This window comes from Dipodomys merriami, unplaced genomic scaffold, assembly GCF_024711535.1.
Source record: "Dipodomys merriami isolate MVZ:Mamm:240054 unplaced genomic scaffold, mDipMer1.0.p SCAF_11, whole genome shotgun sequence".
Taxonomy (NCBI): domain Eukaryota; kingdom Metazoa; phylum Chordata; class Mammalia; order Rodentia; family Heteromyidae; genus Dipodomys; species Dipodomys merriami.
In genome coordinates this window covers 46144810-46167547 of record NW_027202382.1, presented here as the reverse complement: position 1 = coordinate 46167547, position 22738 = coordinate 46144810, and the positions used below count along the sequence as shown (strand labels likewise).

Below are 22738 nucleotides of genomic sequence, written 5' to 3'. Positions count from 1 at the left end.
CTGAGCCTCTCTGTGCTCAAAGCTAGAGTTCTACACTTATGCCACAGCACCACTTCCAACTTTTTCTGTGTATGTGGTACTAAGGAATTGAACCCAGTCTTTATGGATGCTAGGCAAGCACTCTACCATTGAGCCACAGTCCTGGCCCCTGGTTTCATCACCTGAGTCATTGTTCAGGACAGGTCTGAGGATGATGGAGCTTGCATGGACTGGGAAGCCTAGGACTGTTACTAGATCATGGAAAGGGTGGTCTGGCTATGTGATCTCATGGTGATGATGCTGACATGGCCTGCTGCAGGTGTGCCCTGTGGGACAGGCTGCTTATTTCTAGTCTTCACTGTCATTGACTGACTGTGGGACCTCAGAAGAACATTGAGCCTCTCTGAACCTCTGTTGCCACGTCTCTAAAGTGGAAGCAATAGTGATACTATAGTCCTGGGTTGTGTTGCAGACACAGCCCTTGGTGTAAGGCCTCGCGTGCAACATAGACTCAGTGGTAGGTGCTGTTATTATTAGGTTGAATTTTTATTTTTTTAATCTCCTAGGAATAATGTAGCTTTTTCATGGTTTAGCAATATTAGCATTTAGCCTTCACCGCCGCCTCCTCATGAGCTTGGAGGGAAGGCAGAAAATAGCATCCCTGCCTGTCCTTGCATGTGAGTACCACGGGTAAGTGTCTTCTCAGACTGCAGTGAAACCATTGCCCATGTCTGACGTGTGCCCAGAAAATGAAAATGAGGAGAATACTTCTCACAGGGTCGCCTCAGGGCTGGACAGTTCACTGTGAAAAGCAAGCTGTTGGTAAAGATCAGTGGTAACTCTGTCTCTGTCCAGTCCATTAATCTAGGTGGTAGGGGCTTCCAGACATATGACAGATAACATGTGAGAGACAAAAAAGATGTCCAAGGAGTGGGCTGTGCCTGAGTGGAAGGAGAGACCTCACTTTTTATGTTTTTCCAATTTTTAATCATTTGGTTCTGTTTGCTGACGGGTCTTCCATTGCTGGCAGTGCTGTGATAAGCACGCTCAGTGCTACCTGGCCAGGAAACAAGGAAAAATGTACATAGGAGCCAGGCACCCAACTACTCAGGAGGCTGAGATCTGAGGATCAAAGCTCAGAGCCAGTCCAGGCAGGAAAGTCCATGATACTCAACTCCAATTAATCACTAGAAAACTGGAAGTGATATTGGGCTCAAAGGGGTAGAGTGTTAGCCGTAAACGTAATGAGCTGGGTGCTGGTAGCTCTCACCTGTAATCCTAGCTACTCAGGACCAGGCAAAAACCTCCATTAAACTACTCCAAAAAAAAAAAAAAGCCGGAAGTAGCTCTGTGGCTCAAGTGGTACAGCATTCGCTTGAGTGAAAGAAGCTCAGGGATAACCCAGGTTCATGGTTCAAAGCTAGCCCAGACAGGAAAGTCTGTGAGACTCTTACCACCAATTAACCCTCCCACCCACCTGCCCAAAAAAGCCAGAAGTAGAACTGTGGCTCAAGTGGTAGAGCACTCGCCTTGAGAAAAAAGAAAGCAAGCTCAGTAACAGTGCCTATGCCTCAAGTTCAAGCCTCAGGACTGGTACCAGATGCTTGTCTCAGCACTGGTTGTAATAGGGAGAGATTGTAGACAAGATCAATTGCTAGTAGGAGGACATTGGTCACTGATGTGATAGCACAGTTAAACTCCATTATTTCATCACAGGGTGCTATGATCTTTGGGTAGTTATTGGCATGAAAAGGTGCTTGTGGGCTGGGGCTGGGAAGGCGGCTCAGTGGTAGAGCGCTTGCCTTGCATGCTCAAGGCCCTGGGTTTGATTCCTCAGCACCACATAAGCAAAAGGAAAAAAGCCGGAAGTGGTGCTGTGGCTCAAGTGGTAGAGCGCTAGCCTTGAGCTGAAGAGCTGAGGGACAGCGCCCAGGCCCAGAGTTCAGGCCCCATGACCGGACCCAAAAACAAAACAAAACAAAAACAAAAGTTTTGCCCTGTAAGAAAACAGTTGATGCTTCTTCGTTCCTCTCAATCATTTGTGATGGGGGGCCTTGGTCCCCTGCTCATCTTATGAGCCGTTTGCGAGCAAGGTGCCTCACCCTACAATGAATGGTTGAAACTTGCTACCATGAGAACTCCGTTTCTTCACCGTAATCTCCAGGGTCCAGTCCGTGAGCACAGAGGCATTACAGAACATGGTAGAATCTGCTTCTTCCTCTTTCCTGTCAGGCTACTCTATACCTGAAAGCAGCTACTGCAATAGAAAAGCAGAAAAGCCATGGAAATCTAAGCCTACCGTGCTGGAGTTTGTTTCAGTCTGTAAGACCTTTTTTCACCTTGTTTTTGCAGGAGAGAACAGCAGTGTTTCAGGAATTCTCCCATGCCAAAACAGGTGTCCTCCTCTGCACGGTATGTGTCCGTCACTCTGCTCCACCTGAAGGTTGGTTTCTGTAATGGTGGTTGTCATGTTCAGTTTCTTGACTGTTCTGTGTCCAGCCCCCCAGAGAGCTGGAATATTAGGGGCTAGTGGTGTGGCTGGTTTCTCCACACCTCTGGCTTGTCACCTGCCTGCCACCCAGAGCTGGCTGCCACTGCAGAAGACTTGGCAATTTGCTCACTAATAGTGGCAGCTGTTAGTCTGAAAAGGTGTGAATCTTAGCAGTTTCTAGCCACCAAAAACTTGTAAATTACAGCTATCGGGAGTAATTAGAGCTGAGAAAGTCTTTCCACTACAAAATGACCCTGCTTGCCTCTGCTCACCCTAAAGGATGGTAGCTGCACTGGAGTATCTGTTTGTATTAGGTGAAAGTGTCATTTGCCCTGCCGTTTTCAGGACCAGTTCATCTTGCTTTGCAGCTTCAGCAGCACAGCACCGACCTTGCACATCTCTGGTGCTCTTTCAAGACTGAAAGCTCACCCTCCAGTGGTCTTCCCATCGCCACTGTTGCCCCCCCTCCCCAGGTTAGAATATCTTCTCTGCCTGTGCAGCATGAACCCAAGGGCTTATTGGAGATGCTCCTGTATATGTAATAACGAAACCTCAGAGACAAAGACTTAGCTATCTGAATGCCTCATTTAACATAGCTACTTTTTTTTTTGGTCAGTTATGGGGCTTGAACTCTGGGCCTGGGCGCTGTCCCTCAGCTCTTCAGCTCAAGGCTAGCGCTCTACCACTTGAGCCACAGCGCCACTTCCAGCTTTTTCTATTTTTGTGGTGCTGAGGAATCGAACTCAGGGCCTCATACATGTGAAGCAGGCACTCTACCACTGAGCCACCTGCACAGCCTCTAACATAGCTACTTCCTAAGGTACCGTTACATGTTCAGTTTTAAAGGTAAGGTCAGCTCTGTGTGTGTGTTTGTGAGTGCGTGCACTCGCGTGCACATGTGTACGTGCACATGTGTGTGCATGTATGCATGTGCATGCGTGCACACGCAGGCTCTTCTACAATAAAGCCTGCATGGAAGCCGGCTTATTGCTGTGACAGAGGAACTCTGCTGCCCAGGCACCGTTCATCCCTGAGGGCAGTTTATCCTAGATACTTGCTTCCTAAGGAGACTGGCTTCTAAGCAAGTAGCCCTTCCCTTTGTGAAGCCAGCCCCATAAGTCAGGCACTTGTGTTCTAAACCATATTACAATTCCTAAAGTGAAGATTAAATCCAAGTATCTGCTTGAGAAGGAAATTGTCAATATCCTTATCTTCAGCAATGAGGTTCTTCTGGAACTTGACACCTTCCTGTTGCCTCTCACCCCACCTCCTTCTTGCTCTCTAGCCTGGAGCTCTACAGGTCCCTCATTCAGTTCCCTAAATGTCATTCAGGCTTTTTCTAGCCTAAGCCTTTGTATATGCTCTTCCTTCTCTTGAAAAACCTACCCTGACTTTGACTAGCTCTCACTTGGACTCAGCTTTCCTTCACATTCCCAGAAAATGAACCCTAAACCCAGTTCTTCCTGGTCAGGCATGCGTGGTGCAGATGGCACTTCTGCCTTGAGCGCATCTGCTATAGATGCCATCATGTCAGATTGTGCATTGAGCTCCATAGTACTGGGGACTAGAAGTTGGTTCCTCATCAGGGTACCCCACTATCTAGCCCAGAGCCAGCACACAGTTAGACACTTGGCATTTGTGGTCCAGTTGAGTGGAAAGAAGGGGCTCCAGAAGCTCTACGCTGAAATCTGCCAGAGGATGCCTGTTTCTCAGACTGAGTGCTGCTCACCTAGGGTTTTCTAAAGAGTAAGTGCTGTAGATTGTCTCTATAGAAACACAAAATCGGAATTTGGGTTAGGGTAGGAGCACCCTTCAGATCCTGGAATTACTGGTTTGCAAAAGTTGCTATACTCTGTAGTCATAGCTAGGCTGTAGTATCAGAATTCTGAAATTCCACATTTGAGTTACATTTTTAGTAGCTATGATGGGAAAAAATTCATTCTTTCTGAGATGTGGTTTTTTTTGGTTTTTTTCATTTTTATTACTATATCTTTAAGTAGTTTACAAAGAAGTTCCCATTCTACAAAACAGTCTATGAGTACAAGGTGTCTGACAACATTGCCACCCATCGCTCCTAACCCACCCCTTCTCTCACTTTTTTTTTAAATTGAAATTAGGTGATGACATAAATTTCAGGTTTCACAGTATTATGGTATAGTGATACTTAAAGTCACAAACACATTGTAACCTTCACAAGGCAAATTGTCATTATCATGGTGAGTGTGACCACTTCCCCGTTCCGTCTGGCTGACAGTGTTACCAGGACAGACAACTCAGTGGTCTGGGGAGAGTACAGAACCCTTAGCCCTCTGCCTACCCCATGCAGAGTGAATGCTCTCACTCACCATCTGATTTCCCTGCCACCTCTTAGTCATGGCTTTTGGCCTCTCAGGTCATCCCCCATGTGTGGTGTGTGGTCTTCCTGGGCTCACCGTGTCTCCACTCTGCCAAGATTATTGGATAAGGACTGGTTAAGGCTCCCTTCTAAGTCAAAATACAGCCACAGGTTCCCAGTGGTGAGTTCTTCCTAGCCCTCAGTATTTCTGCCACTTCAGCCATGTATTTGTTTGCTTTAGCTCACCACTTCTGGCATCTAAGAGCCACAGGGTGGGTGAGACATACACACCATGATAGATGGTGCTCAGGTGGAGGAGTTTTTGTCACTGTGTCCTTTTAAGCAGCCTGTTGCTTACCAGGCTATCTGCACACTCTCCGGGAGCCTCCGTGGTGTTAATGAGGAATGAGGGCCATGGCAGGACGAGGCAGATGGAGGGCTGGCTTCTTTTGATAAATGGAATCCTGTTGTTAATTGTTGGGTGGGGGTTTTCCCCTCTTTAGGCCATACCTTTAGCCACTTTACTTTGTCACCCCAAGATCCTTTTAATATGACCAGAGAAAATTTGGGATGGTGACATAATCACACAAAAGCCTCTGATGGCCCTGTGTCCTTCACCATTTGACAGTTTTCTCCCTGTCTTCTTAGCAGCAGTTAAGAGGGTGTGTGTGTGTTCATCTTAATTATGCACATCTTAAAAGCAAGGCCCTTTTTGTCATTTCGAGCAGCTCTCTGAGGACTGTTTGGTAGCATTGGACTTGGACCATGGCCGGAGGGCACTGGGGCCAGGAGACCGGTAAAAGACCCCTCCTTGCTGTGGTGATATGATTTTGCATCCTCTGGAAAATGAGATGGACAAAAAAGACAAGTTACGGCGGGGGGGAGGGGGGGAACTGGAGGGAAGAATTTGTTGGAAGTTCAAGACCGGCTTTCCCAAGTGGAATTAAGAAGCCAAAGGAATCAGATATGATATTCAAATATCTATAAAGTATCTATAAAAATAGTATGTCTTCTTGTTTCTGGGGGAATTCACCCGGAGCTGAAGGAGGAGACCAGACTTCAGTGCCCCTTGTACGTTGACACTCTGCTGCAGTGGGATTTCTAGTCACCTCATGGGCTCAGGGCCAGCAGTAGGCTTTCTCTCAGTGTATTTGTTCTTGCTGGTCCTGGACGGGAAGAGTATAGTGACGTCCTCAGAAAGGAGAGGGTCCGGCCCAGCCTGGGGCTCCTGCCACGGGCAGATCGAGCTCCGGCTCCCACCACACTTCTCTAGATTCATCTAAATCCCCTGAGCTGCTTCCACCTTCTTGAACACGCTGCTGTGTCTGTGCCGTTCTTAATTTCCTCTCCTCCTGGGGAATTTCCACCATGCCAGGCACCAGGAGACAAAGGAGCTGTTCTGGAAGTCACGAGAATGTCAGGTCAGCGCCCTGAACAGATGTAGACTTCTTTGCGTTTCTCTTGGGGTACTTTTCAGGTAAAGTTTATCTTTTCCACTTTATTTCACTGGTGTTCGTAGAAGGATCGTTCGGAGATTGTTTGATGTTTACTCAGTTACGCTAACTCGTGTTGCCAGTTTTTTGGCGGCTCTAGCCAAGATCTCTTGCCTCTGACAGCTTCTGCACTCTCCCCTTCCTCCTCTGATTACGCAGCCCAATCTGTCACCCGGACTACAGGGGCCTGTACCCTGCTGATGGCTTTCCACACACGGCAGTAATGACTTCTGGCAGGCCAGGAAGGCGTCAGAGGCGAGTTTGTGCGTCCCTTCTCAGAGAGACGGCAGGCCCCCTCTCCCTGTTAGTAAAAGCACTTTGTGAGGTTCTTGGGTAAATAAATGAGTCATTTTAATCCAACTGACAGGCTGGCACCTGAGCAAGCTGCCTTCCATCTGTACTCCTGGGTCTCGTGGAGCCAGCCAGTTGTCGAGCCCGGCCTGCAAGGCCTCACAAGTGAGTGTCTTTCAGAGCTGACTTTAGTGATTCTTTTGCCCTAATTAGGTTGAAGGAATAAAAATGAGTGCAGTCAGACTTAAGTTCTGAGAGCAGAGAGGACAGAGAACTAAATCCTTGCAGGTCTTCTGCAGATAAGTTTCCTGTTCATCTAATGCAGCGAACTGGCAGACTTACAGGAAGTTGGGGGCCTCACCTGCTTCTATTCTCTACAGGCTCTGCCCAGGGGCTGAATGGAGAAGGAAGTCCACCACTGAATTGCCTGCACCCTTCTTCCTTCAATGGGAAACTGTGGATTTACAGGTCTTAGACTGTTGTTCATGTATACTGCGCCTTCACAACCTCCTGAGGAGGACAGGATGGTCTTAGAGACACCATAGGTGGGCTGAGGGCTGATTGGCCAACTCCTCATGCTACCAGCGTGGGTGGCCCGTGCTGCCTGTTCCGCACCGGCGCTGTGCCGCCTCTGCCTCTCTGGAACCTGGGCTGAGAATAAGGCATTGGCAAAATTGAATCTGGACTAGAGAACACCAGTAAGGCAGTGTGCGGCTTTCAGGAACACTCCACCCCACACAAGCAGGAGACATAGCTGGTGTACGCCTGCAGTCCCAAGCACTCAGGGCGAAGGCAGGGGCTTCATGAGTTCGAAAGCAGCCCAGGCTTGGGCTTCATCGCTCAGTTTCAATATGTTTGGACTCCTGAGTTTCTCAAATGCTAGATGATATTTTAGTGTTGTCTGTTTCCTGGTAGAATGTACTAAACCTTGAGTATTGAGTTTGTTACTAAGTCTGTCTGCAAAGCTCAGGCAGCCCACTGTCTGTATCTACCATTGCAGAGCACTTAACTAAAATGAATCATTTCTTTTTTTTTTTTTGGTCAGTTGTGGAGCCTGGACTCTGGGCCTGGGCGCTGTCCCTAAGCTCTTCAGCTCAAGGCTAGCGCTCTACCACTTGAGCCACAGCACCACTTCCGGCTTTTTCTATTTATGTGGTGCTGAGGAATCGAACCCAGGGTCTCATGCTTACAAGGCAAGCACTCTACCACTGAGCCACCTTCCCAGCCCCACAATGAATCATTTCTAACGAGCTTCACAGATTGAAGAACCTTCAGTTTTTGTAAGAATGTGGACTGTGATAGTGTAGGAAGCTGCTCCCCTTAAATAGAGTGCTCCCTAAATTGTGTTCTCAAAGCTACGAGCCCTGGAACATCTGCCTTCAGCTCTTAGAATACACAGAAGCTGCCTGAAATGCTTTTGTGCGTGCTTGACACACTTACACATTAATTTCGACGTACACACTCAACACCAGCTGATCTTGGTAGGTTCAGGGGAAGGCTGGGCCCCTGGTGAGCGCTGGAAGGTGTGGAGTGCATTACAGAGATGGAGCGTGGGGTTATTTTCCAAAAAAATCCTTGTCAATTCAAACCCTTATTGGTCCTTTTTGTGTTGTTTTTTTTTTTAAGGGATGGGGTGGGGAGCTGTTCTTCACAGAAGAATTTCTCAGCTGTGAAATAAAGAAGGGTTGATAGGAAGTTGTCCCTTGCTGCCATCAAGGTAACGGCACAGACAAGGAACATCAGTAGAAGCCGAAACCCTTGGGTAAAATGCTTCTGGGAGTGGTGTTCATGTGGCCCCTTGGTGTCACCTCCTCCGTTAACCTCATGTCGGAGAGAGGCAGGGGCACCACTGACTCTAGAGGGGAACGCGGCAGTGCCCTTCCAGGACAGGCCACCTGGACAGCTGTGGAGCTGTAGGAAGCCCATGCTGTTCTAAGCCTGGGTCTATGCCAGAGAGGCCTAGCTCCAGCTAAGCCCCTACCATGAGGGTCAGTGCAGCGATGTCTGGAGATACCTGGACTCTTGAGAAATGGCAGCCTTCACAGGCTGTAAGTCAGTAAATGGCTAAGGTTCCCTTCCAAGTTAAGGAAGTCTAAAGAGACCTGCGCTAGCGTGCCTGGCCCATTACTCCTGGATTGCAAAGAAAAGTGTATTTGTTGTGTTTTTCTTTTAAGATAGCATCTGTATTTTCTGCTTCATGACAGTGGCCATCATACTTGCCTTACATGATTGCAGCATTGAAATTATGTATCTCATTAAAGCAGACTAATGTGCATCCTAGTCCTCTTCTTCCTGTTCTCCTCCCTGTGTGTAGATGATTACTATTACAGGTTTTTGGCCTTTTCCCTTGGTGGTTTGTCTTTGAAGTAGAAGCTCATGTTTCTATTTCCCAAATCTTACCCTAAAGCACACCGTACACCACGTGTCATGTATGGCCCGTGACACCATTTGGCATATGACAGGTCAGATATATATGCTTCTCGCCTGCTTCTTGTACACTTGTCAGCTGCCCACACCTGTCTGCCAGTATTGATAATTTTGTATGGCCTGAAAATGATGTTATAAGCATGCAAATGGCCTTTGGCAGAAAAACCATTTCCTACCCATTACATAGTCAGAATACATCCTGGAGATTCTCACTTAGTACGTGAAAATCTTTGTTTCTCTCCTAACCGTATGCTACTTTATTTGGAACATAGCTCTTTTAGTTAACCTGTCTCCTCATATAGTGCTGAATGAATAGCCAGCCTCGTGGAAGTGTTAACGTGGTTTTCTAGCAGTGCGATTGCTCAGGACTGAAGGGCAGGTGCATGTGACCTTGGCTAGATCTTACACACTCCCTGCCGCAGGGCTCTGTGCACTCTTGCTCCCACCAGCTTTGTCGGAAGAATGCGGGACCTCCCTCCGTGGCAGCAGGCAGCGGGATCTAATGTGACCTTGGGAAAGTAAAGCAGGCCTGACTTGAGGCTGCCTTCCACTTAGCTGGGTCCCTGACAGGTTACATCCGTCCCTGAATCTTGTTTTTTTCATTGGTCATGTGTGGCCATAGTTCTGAGGGTTACTCAAGATAAGCGGGTAAACAGTAAATGCAGCAAGTGGTGCAGAGCAAGAGGCTAGCAGTGCTGTCCGGTGAGGTCTTACTACGGCATCTGCACTTGAAGATTAATGCTGAGTGCAAAGTATTGCTGAAGACTGGAAATTTCACTTTGTAGTCTCTGCCAGATTGCTGTGAGATTCAGGCGGCCGGTGGAAAAGAAAAACTAATCTCCATTGATGTCTAGTGAGGTGTCTGGAATGATGGCTGGCTTGGACCATGTTCTGACGCAGCCATCCGAAGGGACAGCAGATTACTGAGCCCGGCAGCAACAGGCCTCCATACATGCTTTGCAGCTTCCCTTTAGAGTCGGCGCCTCTAGGAGGAACATTCCAGAGGCAAGCGCAGAGCTATGTGAGGCATTGCTGATGGGCAAGGCTTGGGGTAATAACCCATGGGTGCATTTATTGTAAGTGGCATTTACTTATTTATGTTGTGTTGCTGGAGATGGGAACCCAGGGCAGCTGCTGCCAAGCTCCAGCCCTATAAGTGTGAGTAACTTTTCTGTTAAAATGTAAATTAGTGAAAACACGCTAGAAGTTTTTTGGATTTTTTTTTTTTTCCTTTTGCTACAGCTTCCCACTAGGCAGCCCAGGCTGATCTCAAAGTCAAGACCCCGTCTGCTTCCCGAGTGCTGGAATTACAGACATGTACTATTACTCCCAGCAAAGTGTTCAGAATTCTCCCTGACACACACACTGACAGTTGTAGTCTAACTTCTTGGGCTGCCCTGTAAATTGTGTTCTTTTAGTGGGTTATGAAAGGGTTCTGTAATGATTTAGAAACCAGTCCTAAATCAGAGGTTGAAGCACCAGTAGACTTGAGTGCATCTGTGAGCTCCCTGAAATTGTGTGCAAATAGTGTATCTGTGCTTGTGTGTTTGTATGTGTGTGCACATGTAGGATGGACAAGCTCCCTCAGAATTTATATTATCAAATATATCCATGAACATCCCTCTTCAGAATTTACATTATCAAATGTATCCATGAATTCCCTCCCCCAAAAAAGTTCAGAAACTGTCTTAAACTGTATTCTGTCTTATTTTGAAGGATGTTGCAGCTCGGGGCTTAGATCTCCCACAAGTCACGTGGATTGTTCAGGTAATTTTGTAGTTGTTAAGATAGGGGCTTCAGGCAGGAATATGGTCATGAGCAGATGCACTGGCTTGAAGTAGGATCATTGCTACCCTCTTGGGTGTTGCCCTGGTAACCAGACAGCAACCAGCCTTGTCTGTATGATTCCCCTGACATCTTCCTTGACCCAGCCCACCTACCCACTGCAGCAGGAGAGCCAGGAAGTGCCGTTGTGGCGGGAGGTGGCGATCTCTCCTGCCTCCCAGATTGAATCCCTGTGACAAACCAAAGTTTCAACAGCCCGAAAATACAGGGCATTATCTGGGCCCTCGGGAGGCTGCATTGCATCCAGATGGAGATGGCTCAGCTGTCCTGAGAACCGTGTCCGTGTACATTGACCTGCAGGGAGCAATTAAGTTCCTGACAGCATCTTACACATACCTCCAGCCTTAGATGCTTCGCCAGAGGGTACAGGTGCTAGCACTAGAGTCGAGTGGGTTTAGTTTTGTCTTTCCTTTTTGTTAGTCTGCAGAATGGCATTTTTAAGCCTGTGTAAGGGCCGGGTGACACGTGGCCTGTTTTCGTGAGTCATGGTTTATTCACGCTTGGGTGGGATTTCATTCCTGTCTCTGGCCAGCAGATCTGATCTGCTTGTCACAGACAATTACTTTGGGAGTAGAGGTCTTGTGTCTTCTTTCCTGCTTGGCGAGAGCAAGTGGAAGAGAAGAGGGCAGGATGATCTAAATGTGCAGATGCCCGGTAACGGCCACGGAGAGCCTCAGACCGTGAATGTTGATTGGTTTACTGTGCACAGCCTCCTCCATAGTACATTCACCATGGTCCTCTGACTTTGATTTGTGTAGCAGCAAAGAAAAACAAAAACAGGCGGTCACTTAGCTTTAATGATGACAGAGTCACCGCTGAAGATGTCATAAAATACGCTGACTGAAGCCAGGTGCCGGTGGCTCATGCCTGTAATCCTAGCTGCTCGGGAGCTCAGATCTAATGGTGTTGGTTTGCACTCAGCCGAGTAAGAAAGTCCCTGAGACTCGTATCCAATTAAACACCCAAAACCAGAAGTGGTACTGTGGCTCAAATGGTAGAACACTAAGGCTCAGGGACAGTACTCAGGCCCTGAGTGCAAGTCCTAAAAAAACATCCACCGCCTGATCGGTTGTGCTGAGTTAGGCCGTCCCCTATTCCTGAGTCAGGAACGCCCTCCTGGGAGCAGAAGCCTGCCCTGCCTGCAGGGAGCCTGCCTCACCGCCGCCCGGCTGCTCTACCCATTGGGACCTGCTTTGAGCCCGGCAGCAGAGCGGACTCTGCCAGCACTGCAGTTGGCCTGCTTCATCCGAGGCTGCCAGCCTCTGTTACCTCATGCCTGCTGCTTTGTCTGCGGAGGAAGTAGGCCAAGGTCACGTGGTCGTCAGGCCTGCGTCCTCACCTTGCACAGTCACCTCGGTGAAAAGATGCAAATAGGAAAATGAAGAGACCTGTGGAGAAGTAAAATTAAAAAGGAGATATTGGAGTGAGACTTGGCCACCGCTCACACGTGCATGTCAGAGCCCTGTTATTTCAGTGTAGCCAGGAGTCTCGGGGTTGAGTGACTTCTCCTTGTGATTGTGTTTGAGTAACCATAGCACCGGATTCTCATTCTCGGGCTACCTGGAGGCAGGTGAGGGGTATTGCACTTCCAATTAACGGCAGTCCCTTGATCTGTGAATGCCTTCGTTTTTGTTACCCTCTTTAGTACAATGCTCCATCCTCACCTGCAGAGTATATCCACCGGATTGGGAGAACCGCCCGGATTGGCTGCACTGGGAGCAGCCTGCTCATGCTGGCGCCTTCGGAGGCAGAATATGTCAACTCGTTGGCTTCTCACAAAATCAAGTGAGTCAGAAACCTGAACGGGGTTTCAGCTGATGCCACCTAATTAACTTTCTGTCGCTTTTTACACTGGATAGACCTTGTAAGCTGCTGAAGAGCCATTAACCCTTGTGATCCCTAAATGAGTCCCAGAATAGCCAGTGGCAAACACCCAAACCCTCACTACATCAGCACCTGACACTTTGCATCGCATTGCCATGCTAAGTCACAGGACGTCTGTCGTACTTGGTTTTTAAGACACAAGTCTATGTCTCGTTTCTCCTCTCCTCTCTTCTCCTCAAGCCAGCAGTGTCTTGAAAACCCCATTTTATTTCTGTGCTTATTGTTTTATAGCTTCAGAACTGGCTTTGTAAAAAAAACATTAAAATGATGCTGGGCTGGGAAGGTGGCTCAGTGGTAGAGTGCCTGCCTGGCATGTATGAAGCCCTGGGTTCGATTCCCCACTACCACATAAACAGAAAAACCGGAAGTGGTGCTAGCTAGCCTTGAGCAAAAGAGGCTAAGGGACCGTGCCCAAGCCCTGAGTTCAAGCCCCATATGAGCCAAAAAAAAAAACCCACTTTTTACTGATCTCACAATTCCTTTCCCCCAGGAAAATAACCCAGATTAGAGGTGAGATTGGGGGAGAGCGGGGTATTCAAAGCAGCCAAATAAACACATTCGCTACCCTGCTGCTCTCTTGGGTGTGGCACAGCCAACCAATCTCATGCTCCTGTGGAAAGCCAGGACTCCAGGCCTGGGCCAGCTGACCCTACAGGAGTGGTAGGACAGCCACAGGGAAATGATGTGCCTGAGCCACGACGAGCATTTGTCTTGTTTTCCCTAAATGCCATGGCACTGGAAGACACAGGTCCCAATGATGGGTACATGAGAGTTGTTTTGTTTCTGGTACTGGGCTTGAATACTCACTCAGCTTTCCTGCTCACAGCTGGCACTAGACCACCTGAGCCACACCTCCAGTCCCAGCCTTTCCATGATTAATTGGAGTTAGAGTCTTTTAGACTTGACTACCTAAGCTGACTTTGCACCACAATTTCCCAGGTTTCATTTCCTTAGCTGGGATTACAGGTGTGAGCCACTGGACCTGGCAATGTGCAGTTTTTGACACAGATTTACTTAAAAGAACTTCTACTCCAGCATAGCACATCGATAAAAGGGTTCTTGGAAGCACCATATGAGTGTGTGTCTGCCTGGGGTGGTGGAACCCGTCATGCCCAGCAGCAGCTCTGGCTGCCCAGGTCCTGAGGACCAGCACTAGACTGTGAATATGCTCCACTGTGCTACTGACTGAATCTGATCTCCTTCTTACCCAGCTCTGTATTTTATGCAAACAAACAAACATATAAAACCACAAGAATCCCCTACAATACAAAGCTGAAAAAGTGGTATTATATACTTTAGAACAGAATGTCTTAGCAGATGTGGGAACTGGGGTCTTGAGGTGGTCTGCAGGACTACCTCCAGCCCCCCTCACCCTCCTTCTTCCTTGCCAAACTTTGTCCTAGGGATTTTGGATACACAAAGTGTTTGGGGAGCAGCATGTTGGGGTACCGTGGTAGGTTCTAGCCACAGTAGAACATCTCAGCCCCGCACCTAGCAGCCTGTTGATCTCCACCTTTGGCTCCTTTTCCTCCCCTGGCAGCCTAGACCTGCAGGCCCCTTCCCATTGTCCACACGGAATGCTCCCCATGCCCCCACACTTGGTAATGACCTCACAAAATGAAGGAGCACATTTAGGGATCACAGACCAGAGCTGGGAGAGGCATGCCTCTCTTGTCACCTTCAGACGAGTCTCTGCAGCGGCCAGACAGGAACCCAACATTAAAAAGCAAAAAGCAGTGATTGCACAATCGGGCCTTATTGGAGAGCCGGTGTAGTTTAAGGACATAGCAAGCGGTGTTGTCCGTGACAAGCTGGTCTAGGAGAGCAGCAAGCAGTGCTGTGCGAGACTCAGCATGAAGTCTCTGCACAAAAGAAGTGGCCACCTAGGGAAGCTGGTGCGTTGGCCTTAACCTATGTGAGGACCCAGGAGAGTTCTGCAAGGAAGAGAAGGCTTTTCGGGACAGGTTGCCAGGCTGTGTAAAAACCTTCCTACCAGAACATGGGTCCTTCACGAGCCCTTCTTGACGTTACCCTGAACACTCACCCACCTGTGGCTAGCCAGAGAGTGGAGGCCAGGTTATTCCCTGGTAGCCATGCATCACACATCACATTGCTGCCTGAGGAAAGACCCTGGTTTGCTTATCTGTGTATAGACTATATCTTTGATGTAAAGCGAAGTGAAATCTAATAAGAACTGGTTGCAGAAGATGCAGTGGGAAGAAGCAGCCAGGAACATTTAAGGAATCCAGAAGGAGCACCTGAAATAGTAAAGAGGAAATGGAGGAGGGAGGGAGGAGAGAGAGAGAGAGAGAGAGAGTGTGTGTGTGTGTGTGTGTGTGCGTGTGTGTGTGTGTGCGTGTGTGTGCGTGTGCGTGTGTGTGTTGTATTGTGCCATTCCTGAGAATGCAGGAGCCAGGCAGCGGGATACTGGGTGGCTGATGAATTGCAGGGAAGATTCGGGAAGGCAGGCCGAGGCTCCCGGCAGCAAGGGCATCACAACAAATTGCTGGCTGCCTTCATGTGCAGGCACTGTGGAACTCACCCTGACAATTTAATTTAGCAGACTGGGCAAGAGACAGGTGCCCTGTGCCGCTGCTTTGCCTCTATGTCCTTTTGACTTCTTTGTATTTCCCAACTCCTTAACTTTCTACTTCCCCTTTAAGGGTATCGCTAATGAAAGTCATTGCTGCGTTATTAAAATGTAAATACCTCATCAAATGTGTATTTCTTAGATCTGGTGTGCGACAGTTCCCTGGATTTATTTTTCTATCTTTTTCCCCAGCAAGGTGGGGTAATTCAAATCTGTTGATAGGAACCATAAATAATCACAGTGGGCTTCCTTTGTTCCTTGGAAGCAGTGATTTCTTAGAAATAGGAAGGAGGCCCTTTTAAACTGTAAATCATTCCAGTTTATTCTCGGTTCCTACCCAATTTGCTTGGGCGCGTGGGCCCCCAGGTCTGCCTGGCGCCCGCCAGGTCTGGGTAGCGGCGCTCCCTCCGTCTCCGTGCGCGGATGCACAGTTCCTCACCGTGGGCTTGTTTGGTTTTTGCATTTCTGGCTGTGAATGGCATTACTCTTTTTCCTTTTTCCATTTTAAGATTCCACTCCCAAGTCCTTCTATTTCTTTTTCATTTGTATTTTTCCTCCTCCTCCTCCCCTCTTCCCACCCCCTTTCACCGAGCAAGTGGCAAGTAGGAAGCCAGTGAGAGAGAAAACCATAGTTCTGGGCCATATTTTCACCTTCAGGTTTCCAGGGAAAAGAGCACATTCAGCTGCCATACTTCGCTGTCAGCCCCAGGGGCCGGGGGACCATTCCCATGGGGTCCCTGCGGGGGGTGAGGGCACCTCCCCCCTGCCTCCCACCCTCCACATATCCACCGCCTTCTGCGCTTGTCTCTGTCTGCTGCAGAAAGACTTGGCTGGTGCACGGCTGGGAGGGCTGGGAGCTCGCGCTGAGGGGCCAGGGCGGAGTGCTCGGGAGGGGGTGGCACATCTCCATACCTGCTGTCAGACATGGCGTTTCCCTTCGTAGTCTTGTCAGATGAACCTTTGGGGAAACAGAATTGTCTTGTCCCACATAAGAGGTCGCTATTCATGTTTTAATTTGCTGCTACATTTTCAAAAAAAAAAAAAGAAGAAGAAGAAAAGAAACCAACAACACAATCATCTGTCTTTTTGCAGTTTTTCTCCCTGAGCTTCTTCCTTCCCTTTTCCTCCCTCCCTGAAGTGTCTCAGCCATGCACATTTCCTCCCTGGCTCTCACTGTGGTCAGTCTGCTTGTGCTCTGAACTCTCTGCAGACCCCCTGGAGCCAGGGAAGCTGGCCTGACTTCCCGCAAGTTTCGCAGAGCAAGTGTCTGCATTCATTAGAAAGCATGTGGTCCTGGGCCCTTGCACCGGTGACTCCCCAGCAGAGGGGAGGAGCAGGGGCGCTGCAGATGCATTGGGTCACTTGTCATTCTCACCAGCTCCCACCTTCTTTTTAAACACAGAACTAAACAGACCCTGTAAAATGTTTATTTCATCATATCATACAAAGGTAGCTTATCCCTAAGCAAGCCTCTCTGTTTACTATTACAAGATCTGTTAAGAAGGGAGATGGGCACTGGTGGCTCACACCTGTAATCCTAGCTACTCAGGAGGCTGAGTTCCAAGAATCACAGTTTGTAGCTAGCCTGCGCAGACTTTCATCTCTAGTTAACCAGAAAAAGGCTGGAAGTAGAGGTATTCCTCAAATGGTAGAGTCAGCCTTGAGTAGAAAAGCCAAATGACAGTGTAAAGCCCTGAGTTCAAGCCCAGTACTGGCGTGCACACACACACACACACACACACACACACACACACACAATTGATATCTCTAAAGTATATTCTAAATGGATGGTACTACTGTTTTGTGTCAAGTTAGATTGAGAACAGGCTGGTTTTATGTATGAAATTCTGGTATGTTTTGAGGCAGAGTTAAAAATTTATTTTGGTGACTCCTTTCCTTTTACAGTGTGTCTGAGATTAAGATGGAAGATATTTTGTCCGTCCTGACCAGGGATGATCGTTTTGAAGTGAGGCGAAGGGGCAACCAGGCGAATGTGAGTACTCGTTGTGCTTAACAGGCATGCCTCCTTTCTTAATCGGGGATTGTAGAGAGTCGGTGTATAGTTGATTTCTTCTGCCAAGCAGCGCGTTTATTTTCAGCATCATGAACATTAGATGAAGCCACGTTTGATTGTGCGTTTTTTCTCCTCTTCGCTTCTGGATGGATTTTCTGGTCTCATCCAGTTAAGGGCTCCCGTCCATTCTGGAGGTCTGCCAGCCAGCAGCAGGCTCTATGGAAAAGTGGCCGAGGGCGGGAAGGGTCTGGAGGCCGCATTACACGCTCACCCTGGTGGTCCCTCTCCAGATCCATCAGCCAGGACCACTGGGTGGACCTGCCTGTCCACAACAGCATGGAAGACATCAACATCTCTGTGTCTCCTTTCACACACGCTTCGTTCATCCATTTTTTAATGTGCGTCCTATCCACACAGGAAAAGTAAAGTTGAGATCATTAAGAAGAAAAATTTCTATTATCTGTGCAGTTCCATATGGAGATTGTGAGCCAAGGCAGACAGCTCAGAACATCCGTCACCGCTCCCTTTCCAGGCCTCGCCCCCAGCCCGTCACTCAGGGTGTCACATTCACATGCGGGTGTAGTGTCACTCTACGTAATTTTGTCTATCAAATTTTAATTATGTGAATAAATTACATTTGTTTTCTTCTGCCTGAGGACAGAGTAGAAAATCAAGCCACATAGATCAAGCCAAGGTGTTTCTTTTATGCTTTAGTGTGTGCCTTTACCTGGATCGATATTCTCCCTGAGGCAGAGGATGGATTTGACTAACCCTGACATAAGCTCACTCCTTCCAGAGCACACCTGAGGAAATTTACCTGCTTAGACGAGAGGCGATAGCCATACGGAGTGCTGCCCTTACGTGTATCATTCAGGGCCCGGCTGAGGCCCCGTATGGTTCCCTGCAACCCCAAATGGTATGCATGGCCTCTGTTTATAGGAGAAGAGGCTGAGACTTAGAGGTAAATGGGCTTCCAAAGGTGTGCTCATGGGCATGGATCTTTACCAGCCCTCCACATGCCTCCAGTGGCATGGACTGTACTAATAAAAGGGAATTGAAGTCCAGACGCTAGTGGCTCATGCCTGTAATCCTAACTACTCAAAGAGGCTGAGATCTGAAGATCAGGGTTCGAAGCTAGCCTGGGCATTTAAAGTCTGTGAGACTCATCTCCAATTAGCCAGCAAAAAGCACAAAGTGGAGCTGTGGCTTAAGTGGTAGAATTCTAGCCTCGAGCAAAAAAGCTCAAGAAAAATGCCCAGGCACTGACTGAGTTCAAGCCCCAGGACCCCAGCACCAAAAAAATGGGGGAGGGGAACTGAACTGTTTTATGTGGTGGGAGTGTGAGGCGTGAGGAGCTACCCCAGGGCCTGTGTGTATTATACTTCACCGATACCCCTAGTTCCCGGGTTGTTTTGTATCATTTTGTTTTGTTTTGATAGATAATGTTACCCATTTCCATAGAAATGAAGTGTTGAATCAAGAAATTGTACTACATCAGAGACCTTGTGCCTGATCAAAGCTTCTGTTAATCCAGGCACCAGTGGCTCATGGCTGTAATTCTACCTGCTCAGAAGGCTGAGATCTGAGGATCACAGGTTCAAAGCCAGGCTGAGCAGGAAAGTCCATGAGACTTATCTCCAGTTAACCAGCAAAACAAAAAACTGGATGTGGAGCTCTGGCTCAAGTGGTAGAGTGCCAGCCTTGAATGCAAAAGCCAAGTGAACGTGTAAGGCCCTGAGTTCGAACCACAGTAGGACACATACAGTCATTGTTAAAGACCCAATTGATGATATGTGGTTTGTGCCGCAGTCGCCTCCAGGTCTCCCTCGTGGTGGACATGCCAGGGGAAGGGACCGGACACCACACAAGTGTCGTTTAGTCTTGTCACACTTGGGTTCCTCTGGAACTTCTGCAAATTCCGGTTTAATGGCCCGGACCCCACGGACCTTCAGTTAGCAGAAGTTCCATTCTGACGACTGGACACAGGTGGAGGAATCAGGGCTGTGTAGCATCTGGGAGCAGGGCCTTGGGTCTGAGTCCTGGCCTCTCACCAGCTGGGAGGCTTTGGGAAACCCTGGGCTTTTCTACGCCCCAGTTTCTTCCTGGGTAATGCTGAGAGTAAAGCTGTAGTGCTCTTCTCACAGGGAGCTGAGAGGGCGGCGAGGACCAAAACCAGGGGCTACACTACCGACCCAGCGGTGGCTGCCGCCGCTCCAGTGACACCCGTTGCTGTTGGCGTCACAGAGGGCAGTCGCAGGTGTGGAACTGCAGCCCACACGCAGCCACCGGTGTCCCAGCGCCTTCTTTTACTGCACCTTCCTGCAAGGAACAAAGGAAGATGGGAACGTTGTATCGGGCTTAGTCTTTCTTTTTTTTTAATGCTATTTTATTGTAAAGATGCTGTGAGAGGGGTTAGTTACATGAGTGAGGTACAGTTCTTGTGGAACACTGGCAACCACTCCATTCGGGCTTGGTCTTTCCTATGCCATGTGCGGGACAGGCTGGGGTTTCTGTCTTTATCCCTGAACAGAGGCCTTTCTCCCCAGGGAGGTGATCCCTCCCGAAGGAAGGGGCACAGCAGCTGCCTTTTCCTCCGCCCGTTCAGCAATAGGCCATGTCTTCTTTTTATTTTCTTTCTTTCTTTTTCTTTTTTAACATCTGCCCTTCTGTGGCTTTGCAGCCTCAATTCTTCTCCTTAAGCCTTTTCCTGGCTGGAGGCCAGCCTTAAAGATGTCCTGAGCCCAAAGAGCTGTCACAAGGTCCTCAGGAAAAGCCAAGTCCCAGAGTCAGGCAGACATGCTTCACAGCTGACACCTCTGCGGCCTGGAACAAATGTTCCTCTCCTGGCCTCCGTCCTCCCATCTGTAGTAGTTAAAGGAGCGCACCCATCTCCAGGGTTTCGGTGAGGTCTCCGTAGACCGGGGCAGAAAGTACTTTGGATGGTGCTAGGCCACATAAATTCTTAAGACCTGAGATTGCATCATTTCTTCCCAAGCTGCTGCCTTGGTGGGTGAGAGTGGGCTGAATGCTTTTGTAGTGTTAAGATTTGGTCATTGTGGGCTGGGAAGGTGGCTCAGTGGTAGAGTGCTTGCCTTGTATGCATGAAGCCCTGGGTTCTATTCCTCAGCACCACATACACAGAAAAAGCCGGAAGTGGCATCGTGGCTCAAGTGGTAGAGTGCTAGCCTTGAGGTAAAGAGCTGATGGACAGAGCCCAGGCCTAGAGTTCAAGCCCCATAACGGGGCTTGGGGGGAAAAAAAAAAACTGAGCAAAGTTGGATTATTGCTCTTAATGATGTAAGTAGAAATTTGCGAAACTTACTTAGTCACACATTATTATAGATGCCATATCAACTTTGACTTGGCATATAGGACCAAATATAACTTTGGTGTTAAGCTCAAATGAGAAAGAAAAACTAACCATTGTGGCTCAAGAGATTGGTGGTTGTAGTTCAGAGCTAGCCAGAGTATAAAAGTTTGTAAGAGGGGCTGGGAAGATGGCTCAGTGGTAGAGCGCTTGCCTTGCATGCCTGAGGCCCTGGGTTCGATTCCTCAGCACCACATAAGCAAAAAGAAAAAAGCCAGAAGTGGCGCTGTGGCTCAAGTGGTAGAGTGCTAGCCTTGAGCTGAAGAGCTGAGGGACAGCGCCCAGGCCCAGAGTTCAGGCCCCACGACCGGACCCAAAAAAAAAAAAGTTTGTAAGACTCCATCTTAACCAGTGGGTCCGCATGGTTCTGTATGCCTGTTTTCATAGCTACCAAGGAAAATGCAAGTGGGAAGATGGAAACCCAGGCCAGCCCAAGCATAAAGTGAGAGACTCTTCTTGAAAATAACCAATGTAAACTGAATGTTACTAGATCACGCCTGTAATCCTAACTACTCAAGAGGCTGAAATCTGAGGATCAGGGTTTGAAGCCAGCCCCAGCAGTGAAGTCTGAAAGACTTATCTCCAGTTACCAGTAGAGTGCTAGACTGTTAGTGGTAGAGCACTGTGAGTAAAAATTTTAGGTCAGAGCAGAGGTCCTGAGTTCGAATCCCCCTGTACTAGCACAGAAAAAAAATGAAAGAAAATAGCCAGCGTAAAAAGCGGCTGAAGGTGTAGCTCAGTGATAGTCACCACCCTAAAAGAAGGGCAAGGAAGGCAGGCCAATCAAGTTGTCTGTATTACCAAGTTTAGAAATGCAGGTCAGGTAGATGTTGGATACAACTTGTCACGACTTTTGGCTTAAGAAATGCTGTCTCCCAGGCACTAGTGCTCACACCTGTAATCCTAGTTACTCAAGGGGCTGAGATCTGAGGACCACTGTTCAAAGCCAGCCCAGGCAGGAAAGTCTATGAGACTTTATCCAATTAACTGGCAGAGAGCCAGAAATGCAGCTTTTGCTCAAGTGGTTAAGCACCAGCCTTGAGCAAAAAGCTAAGGGATAGCACCTAGGCCCTGAATTCAAGCCCCAGGACTGGCACTAGAAAAATAGTAAAGAGAAAGGGAAACAAGCAGGGAGAAGAGGAGGGGTGTGGTAAGAAGAGAACACAAGTGAATGCGGTCTGTCCTGGCCTCCACATTTGGGGCATTTCTCCAGTGAGCGCTCTGATGTCAGGCGTGCGCACCGAGGCTCAGGAGCTGGGCCTTTCCCGCGCAACGCCGCCACCTCATTAGAATGCCCCTTTTCTTCACCCTGCTTGACTGAAGTCCATGGAAATGTCCCTTTGGCACACGCATTTTGGGGCTTCTGTGAACAGAAAGAGAGTGAAGCATCTGTAAAATGTATATTTTATATTTAGGTATATAAAATATATATACAGCTGCGTCTGGGTGTGTGAGTATTCACCCACCTACAAAGAGAATAAATTTGATCTTTCAACTTGACTAGAATGCACTCAGAAAGTTCTGGAGACCATGGGGTAAAAGCTCAGCATGGCAGGAAAGTGATTAAAACAAAACTCTTCCATTTAGTTAAAAATCTTAGAGTTGGCCATATCAGGGCACTTACACACACACACACACACACACACACGCACCTCTGTCCTTATCTTAGAAAGACGGGAAGACTTCATCGGCAATGTGCACACACCTACCGTGTTTTTGCTGCAAGTTGTTTGGGTGTTTGGGGGGCAGGGGGAGGTTGTCCTGTAAGCTTGTCCTCAGCATTGTGAGGTGTTAAAATCAGACTCAAGCCCCTGCCTCATCCTTTTTAAAAGATGATCTGCTCTTTCCTGGATCAGTAGGGTGTTCCAGAAGAGGCTCCCTGGGTGTGGATGGATAGTCAAAAATGTGTTTTTCTAAACTACCCGGGGCCCATGGTAGGCTAGTTGGAGGTGAGCCTCATTAACCAGGGAGCAGACCTGTATCTTTGAGGGTGGGAGAGCTGTTCCTGGGGTACTCGTGTAC

The 22738-nt window shown here is 48.4% G+C and overlaps 1 protein-coding gene across 4 annotated transcripts in view; it reads left to right on the top strand.

Annotated features, from left to right (window-relative positions):
- The window catches only part of Ddx31 (DEAD-box helicase 31), a 66596-nt gene that overhangs the window by 23608 nt on the left and 20250 nt on the right, over positions 1 to 22738 (top strand). The window contains exons 14-18 of one of the 4 annotated variants that reach the window (XM_070014911.1): positions 2332 to 2422; positions 6666 to 6754; positions 10733 to 10783; positions 12507 to 12646; positions 17241 to 17328. In XM_070014911.1, coding sequence (XP_069871012.1) covers positions 2332 to 2422; positions 6666 to 6754; positions 10733 to 10783; positions 12507 to 12646; positions 17241 to 17328 — 459 coding nt within the window. The remainder of the gene's footprint in view (positions 1 to 2331; positions 2423 to 6665; positions 6755 to 10732; positions 10784 to 12506; positions 12647 to 17240; positions 17329 to 22738) is intronic. The other 3 variants (XM_070014914.1, XM_070014913.1, XM_070014912.1) reach the window with 3 other exon arrangements.